Source organism: Montipora foliosa, chromosome 6 (genome assembly GCF_036669935.1).
Source record: "Montipora foliosa isolate CH-2021 chromosome 6, ASM3666993v2, whole genome shotgun sequence".
In the NCBI taxonomy this organism is placed as follows: Eukaryota; Metazoa; Cnidaria; class Anthozoa; order Scleractinia; family Acroporidae; genus Montipora; species Montipora foliosa.
The window spans coordinates 48112663-48122662 of NC_090874.1; the positions used below are offsets into that span (position 1 = coordinate 48112663).

Below are 10000 nucleotides of genomic sequence, written 5' to 3' on the forward strand. Positions count from 1 at the left end.
ATTGCTCAAAAGTGGTTAGCAAGCTAAGATAAAAAGTGAAAGAAAAGATAAAACTCTTTGCAAAGGTATAAAAAATTCTCTGCAGCGGATTTAGAGCCACCTTAAAATTTTCCAGTTGTGAAGGTGGCTATGAATATGCTCCAGAGATTGTTTTCTAACTTTGCAGCCGATTTGTTAGTTCCCTATATAACTATTATTCCAAGAATTGAACTACTTTCGAATGCAAACACATTCTTTCACTTTGCTTAAAAACACCACCGATAACTCGAGGGAGTAAGCCCTACAAAGAATTTGGAAATTTATTAAGAAAAGAAAAACGTCTTCTTTATTCCTGATGATTTCATTCATTTGTTACGCAGAAGAACAGGAAAAAAAATTTCACCCGTCGTTTCCCTTCTATTTTGTGATCTTTGAATGTTGCAAATGACACATCTCTTTTCCTTACCACGGTAAAAGTCTGATGTTAAGGGTCATCAGCAAAAGTGTTTTTTTTCTTTTCTTTCGAAACTGGCTTACACTCATACAACAAAAACAGTTTCAAAGAACTAAATAAAACATCATTTTTAGCAACTCAACTATAGCACTATGATTTTGATCGCCATTCGAGCAACACTGACCGTTGAGATTATATGAGAAACGAAGTATAAAAATAACGGGTAAAACTAGCATTTTACTATAGATCTAAGCTTTCTGTCATAATTTTACTTACAATAATCTCAGTCTGTTGGTTTAGTTAAAGCAGTAAACTTCTACTAAACCTTTGGAGCTTGTTCTACTGGTAAAACCATGATTGTTAACCCGTTCTACTTTTGTTTTTACAAGTTCGGCAATCACTAAAGTGTCCGGCTCTGCTAGGTTGTCTTCTAGCATCTTTGACATCGATTCTGGAAAAAGAGAAAAATAAATAAAACAGCTCTAAATATAGCTGGTTCTTTTGAGCATACACAATGCGCCGATGCGAATGGCTACCTGCAGGACGATGCTGTCTTCGAATTCCTTACAAAAGATGACGTTTAGAGATCTATGGGAGATTCATAGAACGGAAACACCAAAAGAGACATCACGAGGTGATAAATAACCCATCTTCAGAAAAGGCTGAACGAAAACAGTTTTTCCACCAATGTGAAGGGTATCCTTTAAATATGCTACTGTGCATGCGTGATAAGCATGTGGAAATTACATTTATGACAAAAGCGTGTTAGAGGAAACTTTGAATTGTTTACACTACGAACCTACGATAATAGACAAATCTGTTGGGAAGGCTAGCACGTTTGACGTCTTCATTCCTTCTCTTCCCTCCCTCCTCATTCAATGTTGTGCAAAGCTGAATGGTTTTAGTGGGAAATTGTTGAGTTACCCTCCAACATTGAATAGAAGGGAGGGGTCTATATAAGAAAAGGTGAAACTATTTCTTTTGCGCTTTAACAGAAGCGGGTTGATAGACTGTAAAGACTGTAAAGTCGCATTCGCATTTTTTCAAACTGGCTGTCGCAATTGTCCCTGTCGAGTCGGGAGTCAGTAGCCCTTTGACTTGTTCAAATGAGGATTTGAACATCGCTTCTAAAGAAGCTTTTTTCTTAGCCAATCCTTCGAATTTTGCGCTCATTTCATCTTTTTTCGCTTTTAGAAGGTTCTCGCTCGCGCATCTATTGTAGACTGAGTTTGCATCACTGTACGTGTTTTGAAGTTCGTTTATCCAGACTTCTTCTTTTTCTGGAGCTTCATGGCCTTCCAGTAATATGATGTAATTATCGTGCTTACCTTCAACGTCGCGCCATGCTTTGGTAAGCTCGTTGAAATTACCTTCGATGTCGCCCATATTTTCTTTCTTTGCGACCGCAGTAAAGAAGGCATTCCTCTTCCGTGTGAACTTTGCCTTTGCTGCTTTTCTTTCCTGCAGGGCTTTTGCTATTTCAGCCATTACTTTCTCTTTCAGCTTTTGTTGACAATTGATTTCGAATGTAATGATGAGCGTACGATGCGGTGATTCAAACCTTTTTATTGTATGGTTGACAATATATTGGTACGGTTCGAAATCAATTGATCTGTCCGTACGTCTTCACCATTTAGCAGTGAACTAGTTAATTAGTCTTAGTGACGTAACGCTTAATGTGCTTAATTACACTTTACAATTATCGATAATAGTTATTTAGCGATACAGTACATACAGCTATGGTGCGGTTCATTTACATAACCTTCCCAACTACTTTTGTCTATTGTAGCATCTCGTTATCATGTAATCTTAGGCCTATTTGATTCCTATCGTCAATTTTCCAATTTGAAAGTATTCTTGTTTCTGAGTTAAACTCGAACTTCACTTGCCATTTTTTTGGAAATTCCAGCGTGACATCATCGCCAACCAGCAAAAATGGCGCCCAGTGCTTTATGGAGCAATACTGCTTTGACTCTCGGAAAGATTTCATTGCTTGTTGAAGAGCTGCACTTGCGCTTTTTCCATCTACCAGGTGCTGGTAGAAGCTCCTCATGAAAAGCAACGTTACCTCGTCATCAATTGCCCAGAGTGACACCAAAACAGACCGAGCTCCAGCACACAGGAAAGCCCTTGCAATTCCCACCACTCCCTCAGACTTCACTTCCCCCCGGCCACTGTGACAACAGCTCAGCACAACTAGCCTTGCTCGAAGAGAAATTGTCTGAACATCCGACATTTTCAAAATGAAGTCTTCCCCTTTGGGGATTTGCGATTTCCGTTCGGTATTTGGGGCTAAAGCAATTTCTCCCGTTTTTGGGCATCCATGTGCTGCAATGTGAACTAAAGCAACTGATCTCATACTTTTCAGCACCTCAGCTTTCGTGGCACTTTTTCCAGTCAGCGGTGTTGTCTGCAGAAGTTGTCCAATCATCTCTACTTCTTGTTTTGCGCACGGAAGCTGTTCGAAAATGGGTTCCCCTTTCTTGTTAGTAACTTCCTTCAACCACGGATCACCTACAAGCAGTGCTCCAGTCTTACTGTGGAAGTCTTCAGGTGCACCAACGATCACATTAAAAGCAGTCAACGAGGGAACGGTGCGGATCCTGATAGATTCACTCAACGCAGAATATGGAGCCAAGCAAAATGGTCCATCGGGAACAACGATTAACTCATTTCCTTGGAGCAAGTCTGCAATTGGCCCGAGTAAGACATCATACAACGGTTGTAAAGAGTCAACGGAGGATGAAGATGGTAGAACTGCTTTCTCACTGATACATCTTTTGCTCCAAGACAGGTCATTGCGTAGTGGATCCAATGAACGATTCTCGCATCTGACACCATCCCCTACGCCGATCCCTTTCAAAATAGTTTCCATCAACAAATCAGCACTTCCATTTGCGATTTCGTTTTGTCGAAAGCTGATCTTGCTGTCTTTTCTTAGCACCCAAAACGTGATCTTGTTCTCGTCAAGTGCCACAAAAACGGCTTGTGAAGGTAAAAGCTCTAATGCAGCTATAAGAGTTTGATTCGGAGCAAGTGCAGAAAATGACTGAGAGTCAATGCCGTATTGATCTTGCAAAATATCGCTCAAAGCCTGTGCTCGACCTTTCTCAGCAGCATACAAAGCTTCTTCAATCTTTCCATTCTTCAAAAGTGTCCTCCACAGAGCAGTGTATGCCACGCGATAAGAATCACGAAAAGTTACTTTTAATTCATCTTCTGACTTCAGATTATGCCTTGTTTCATCAAAATGATTTATACTTGAACGATAACAACTGAGTGCATTACTCAAGGAACCCAACAATTCATGATCATGACCTAGCGAATACCACGCGATTCCCTCTCTTAGAAAGTCTCCAATTTCCTTGAAAATACTAAGACTGTGTTCATGGTATTCCATGGCTTCCTTAAAATAACCTAGATTGTGGTAGGCATTTCCCAGATTTACATACGCTGATCCCTCCCCATTCCTATCCCCTACTTCTTTAGCAATACTAAGACGTTTTTCGTAGTACTCAACGGCTTGTTTAATATTACCTAGACTAAGATAGGCATTTCCCAGATTTCCATAGGCTGATCCCTCCCCAGCCCTATTACCTACTTCTTTAGCAATACTAAGATGTTTTTCGTAGTACTCAATGGCTTCTTTAAAATTACCTAGATTGCGATAGGCAATTCCCAGATTTCCATAGGCTGATCCCTCCCCATCCCAATTACCTACTTCTTTAGCAATACTAAGATGCTTTTCGTAGTACTCAATGGCTTGTTTAAAATTACCTAGACTGAGATAGGCATTTCCCAGATTTCCATAGGTTGATCCCTCCCCATTCCTATCCCCTACTTCTTTACCAATACTAAGATGTTTTTCGTAGTACTCAATGGCTTGTTTAAAATTACCTAGATTGCGATAGGCATTTCCCAGATTTCCATAGGTTGATCCCTCCCCAGCCCTATCCCCTACTTCTTTAGCAATACTAAGATGTTTTTCGTAGTACTCAATGGCTTGTCTAAAATTACCTAGACTAAGATAGGCATTTCCCAGATTTCCATAGGTTGATCCCTCCCCAGCCCTATTCCCTACTTCTTTAGCAATACTAAGATCTTTTTCGTAGTACTCAATGGCTTGTTTAAAATTACCTAGATTGCGATAGGCAATTCCCAGATTTCCATAGGTTGATCCCTCCCCAGCCATATCCCCTACTTCTTTAGCAATACTAAGATGTTTTTCGTAGTACTCAATGGCTTGTTTAAAATTACCTAGACTCAGATAGGCATTTCCCAGATTTCCATAGGTTGATCCCTCCCCAGCCCTATTTCCTACTTCTTTAGCAATACTAAGATCTTTTTCGTAGTACTCAATGGCTTGTTTAAAATTACCTAGACTCAGATAGGCATTTCCCAGATTTCCATAGGTTAATCCCTCCCCAGCCCTATCCCCTACTTCTTTAGCAATACTAAGATCTTTTTCGTAGTACTCAACGGCTTCTTTAAAATTACCTAGACTAAGATAGGCATTTCCCAGATTTCCATAGGCTGATCCCTCCCCAGCCCTATTACCTACTTCTTTAGCAATACTAAGATGCTTTTCGTAGTACTCAATGGCTTGTTTAAAATTACCTAGACTAAGATAGGCAATTCCCAGATTTCCATAGGCTGATCCCTCCCCAGCCCTATCCCCTACTTCTTTAGCAATACTAAGATGCTTTTCGTAGTACTCAATGGCTTCTTTAAAATTACCTAGACTAAGATAGGCATTTCCCAGATTTCCATAGGCTGATCCCTCCCCAGCCCTATTACCTACTTCTTTAGCAATACTAAGATGCTTTTCGTAGTACTCAATGGCTTGTTTAAAATTACCTAGACTAAGATAGGCAATTCCCAGATTTCCATAGGCTGATCCCTCCCCAGCCCTATTACCTACTTCTTTAGCAATACTAAGACGCTTTTCGTAGTACTCAATGGCTTGTTTAAAATTACCAAGACTAAGATAGGCATTTCCCAGATTTCCATAGGCTGATCCCTCCTCTGCCCTGCAGCCTATTTCTATGAAAATATGCAATGCTTGTGCATAACTTTTTATGGCCTGTTGATAATCAGGTAGGTTGAGGTAAGCACCGCCGAGATGAAAATGAGCTCTTCCTTCACGATATCTGTCTCCTACACTTATCGCAATGGCAAGCTCTAGCATTCGCTGCTCTACAGTCTCTAACTTCCTATCTACCATTCTTCAATAACTAAATGACAATTAAAACTTTTTCCATGAGATGATCCAATGTCAAATCGATGTCAAATGAAGCTGGAAGGAAAGAAAGATAAAGACGCTTGATGTTTAGTCTGCTTTTTAGCTTCGAAACGAAAACGTTCTTCCCACCCTATTTCCTCCCAGGGTGATTAGTTAAGGGGTGGTATCAACGGGTTAACACGGGGGATTTTCCCTCACCTTTGCAGGAAATCAATTACGATTCTAGATGAAATAATTCATTTGTTTTCTTACAAAAAACGGCCACAGAGTTAGGTAACAGAGCGAGAAGCATAAAGTAAGAAGAGGTTATGGATGACTGTAGCTTACCAATAACTCCAAACCCCATCCCCCCTCCCCTTTCTTTTTTTCACAAGTCAAACACTGAGCAAAACAGTTGTGCTTTACTTGCTTAATCGTCAAACAAATAAAATAAAATAACTCATATCGAGTTCGGCAGTTGCAAAATTTAGCATCGCATTGCCAATGAAAACCGAGTGAGCCAGAATGCTAGCACAATAGTGAACTAACGCTTTGGAAAGAACAAGAGCTTTAAATATTCCTTCTGAAAAATTGCTTCTTGAATCTTTACGCATTCATGCCACTTTGTTTTGCATTTGACTTACCAATGGCTATATGACAAAACGCGTTTTATTTAATCGGAGGTCTAAACGTCACTTATCACTAAAAACCCAGCACAATGACAACTTAAGCAAAGAAGAACTTAAGGGAAAGGACTCGTCATAAAATGTCCTATTCACTTTTTTGATCATAGTTGACTGGGTGTTCATAATAGGTTATGAATGCACGCCAAGAAAATCAGTGGTTCATTGAGCAAGTTAGAGAATTTATTTGTCAGCTATTGGAGCTTTAAAATTACAAACTGTGAAACATCATAAGTCCATCACATGTAGAAAGGAATTGCATTGGGTTTGGGAAAGAACATGATACTTTATGTTTGAAGCCTTTTTGAGGGGGACGTGGGGGGGGGGGGGGGCATTGAGGTCTATTAGAGACTGTAAACCCCCTTCCCCTTGTACAAACTGAATATCTGAACAAAATACTTTGTTGACGTATGCATGATATGGACTAAACTTATATTCATGTTATAGGTATTTGTGGATGCCTTGGTTGTGAATAACACATATCCTCTAGTTTGTCTTTTCGGCTTAAATGTAAGAGATCCAGATCCTCCAAAAATAAAATCGTCCCTAAGTGGATGGTAATACATCGCAACAGAGGACTGAAGGTAGTTGAAGAGACCAGAAAGAAAGATTTTGCTACCAAATGCATGAGTGGTATCCGGATAAGGCGGGACAGTGAACTGTCACGAGAAAAGAATAGCGACAATTAAATAGTCATGTATGGATGGAGTTTTCGAATAAGTTAAAAAAAACAAGAAAGTGTGAGATAAAAACTCAAGTTTACCACGAAGCAGGACTTAAGCAAATATCGATCAACGCTTTACTTCTCCACTTATGAAAAACTATGACCAAAAAATCAGTTCTCCTATTCTTTTGGATTTCAAAACTATGTTAACTAAACACTAAGCGACCCAAGTTTTAAGCCTTGATTTCAAAAAGACACCTGTTTATTTTAACTAGAATTTTCCTTTTTAATGGTCCGCCGTTACTAACTTTGAATATTTGAGAGAGCTGGATCGAGGAAAAAATAACGACAAAGACTCATGAGTTAAAGAATGCAATGGATGTGTACGAGGCTTTAGTTAATTAATATGCAGCATGGGAGTTTCGGGCTTTCAGACTTTTAAACTAGTGTTTTGCATCTAAAATGGCCTGCGTTTTAAGCTGGTGAGTAAATGACGTCACTTTCCCTAGATCCAACCCTCTGAGGTCCCATCGGTTAGTTTTGAACGTGAGTATTGGCGGACCGTGAAATCCGAAATTTACACTCAAAGTAAACAGCCTTTGGATAAATATCCAAGCTCAAAATTTTGCCAGTGAGGTGTTAAGCAAACACACTGAAAATCTGAAGAAAAACAGAAATGATTTTTTGATCATAGTGGCACTTTAACTGCAGCGCGCCTGACACTTTTGTTCAATTCAAACAAGCGTAACGGTTGTTTTGTAAAGCCTGCAGGTCTAGGATATTGTTAATTCCTCCTGAATTTTAATCAGCCGTTGGCGAACCGGTCCAGTCAAGCACACAGCGCTAGTTTCAATACTCTTGAAGTATTAAAGTATTTACAATCATTAGGATGAACTTGAAAATTACTGACCTTTTTTCCTCAGTGAGTCACTCAGAAAGACACAGCATAGTAATTAGAGCGCGACCAAAGAACGAAATCTGAAGTCTGATTAAAAAAAAAAAGGGAAAAAAAAGCAAAAGAGAAACACGAATAACAAAATGGAAATACTCTTTTTTCTTGAAATGGTCCGTACCTCACAAATTACTTTCTTTGCCTCACTGTACTAGAAAAATACATTTCGTTTCCGTTGCTTTGTCACAGTGTGAAACTAATATAAAACATTTAGCATGAATTAAACTTTAAAAAAAGAAACTATAACAAGCTGTAATGGTGTCAAAGCAAAACGCACGCATTTTTTTTTTAAATCGAGTTCTAAGATATAGTGATGTAGTGACAATAATTTTTTTTGATAAGCTTAGCAAACAGAAGAGCATTTCTTGAGCCAACCTAATCTCAATTAACAATCTGACCATAGAATTGACTTCTCCTATGGAGCACTTAACTTACCTTTTGCAAATAATTTAAAAGAATGCGTTTAAACAATACAGAGATTACAGCAGAACAAGAAAACAGCAGTTTGGGAGAGTCGTGTTTACTTGGCGAAGGCACAGAAAGTGATTTGTTCAGTTGCAGTTTTGAATATATAGCGGAAATCATTCTATTATCAGCTCTGTGATATCACGTTGTTTTGACTCCAGCATTATCACAAATAAACGGAAAATGAAATTACGCCCAGTAAAGAAAAAAGAAAAAAAGTCTCCGGCTTTAACAGTACCCGACGATTTAGATAATTGTGAGCCTTACTGCCATTAAACATGCACAGCTAACTAAACCAGCACGCTTATTTATTCTGCTCTCAGAGCTTTACGGCAGGGGAAGCATCGAAAACCAAGCACTCGAAAACGAAGAACATAGCACGAAGCACACAAAAGGTCGAAATCGAAATAAGCACCCTAAGTCGAAAACGAAGCGGAATCTCAACTCGAAAACGAAGCACCCAATTTTCCATTAGAAGATCGCTTTCGCCATAGGCAAAACTGACCAAATCTGTTATTGTTGATCAGAATAAAAATCAACTTTCTACTAAAGATCGTTTTTCTGCTGTTTCTTACCATATCTTCGAGTTTAGGAAGTTGGGTAGGCAGCAGAAAATCACTAAGGTCTTTAAATCCTTAAATGGTCTTACACCCGAGTATTGAAGCGATGTATTTATCAATCGATCTGACGCGGCTACTAAATATTCACCGAGGGACACCGTGAACAAACTTGCTGTGCCAATACCATTTTTTTGGAAGACAGTTTTAGGTATGGTGGTGCGGTGCGGTGCGGTGCTTTGATCTGGTGTCTGATTCATTAGATGTTTTACTTCCTGTGATCACGAAAATAGTAAATGCACCTTTGTCTATTGCACACTTCCCTTCCGAGCGGAAGGAAGCGATCGTAAACCCTTTGCTTAAAAAGGGCGCCAAGGACTCTGCTTACAAGAACTTGCGACCACTCAGCAATCTATTATTTGTATCCAAGATTACTGAGAGGGCAGTATTTGACCAGTTGTACACCCGCGTTACAGATAATGAACTATTTCCTGTATTTGCAGTCGGCTTATAGGAAATCACACAGTACTGAGACGGCGCTGCTTAAAATAGTTAAAGACACCCTTCTTAACGACATCCTGATTGACATGAATCGCCAGCACGTGTCTTTGCTGGTATTGCTTGATTAAGCGCAGCATTTGATACGGTTGACCACGCCATACTCTTGCGGCGCCTAGAAACGTCGTTTGGTGTCTCAGGAGATGTTCTCAAATGGTTCGCCTCCTACTTGTCTGGTCGCTCTCAGCGTGTTGCAGTCAATGGAGAACTGTCAGACAGATCTCACCTATCATTCGGTGTTCCTCAAGGGTCATGTAGGACCGCTGCTCTTTTCTGTCTATGCTAGTAAGCTGTTTGAAGTTATTAAAACCTATCAACCAAAAATCCATGCATATGCAGACGACACTCAGCCCCGGTTTATGATTAAGCAGGAAATATAGATCTTAACAATTGTTACTGAATTGGGGGTAACCACTCATTTTTCAAAGATAATTGATGAATAATATGCGCAAAAACCTTTAAAATAC

The 10000-nt window shown here is 39.5% G+C and overlaps 1 protein-coding gene across 1 annotated transcript in view; it reads right to left on the bottom strand.

Moving 5' to 3' along the window:
* The window catches only part of LOC138007547 (tetratricopeptide repeat protein 28-like), a 41146-nt gene extending 32663 nt beyond the window's left edge, over positions 1–8483 (bottom strand). Inside the window, exons 1-3 of the mRNA XM_068854524.1 lie at positions 8389–8483; positions 7912–7986; positions 3851–5729 (exon numbers count right to left, since the gene is read on the bottom strand). Of these exons, the coding sequence (XP_068710625.1) occupies positions 3851–5657 (1807 nt within the window). The 5' untranslated portion in view covers positions 5658–5729; positions 7912–7986; positions 8389–8483. The remainder of the gene's footprint in view (positions 1–3850; positions 5730–7911; positions 7987–8388) is intronic.
* Between the last annotated feature and the right edge of the window lie 1517 nt (positions 8484–10000).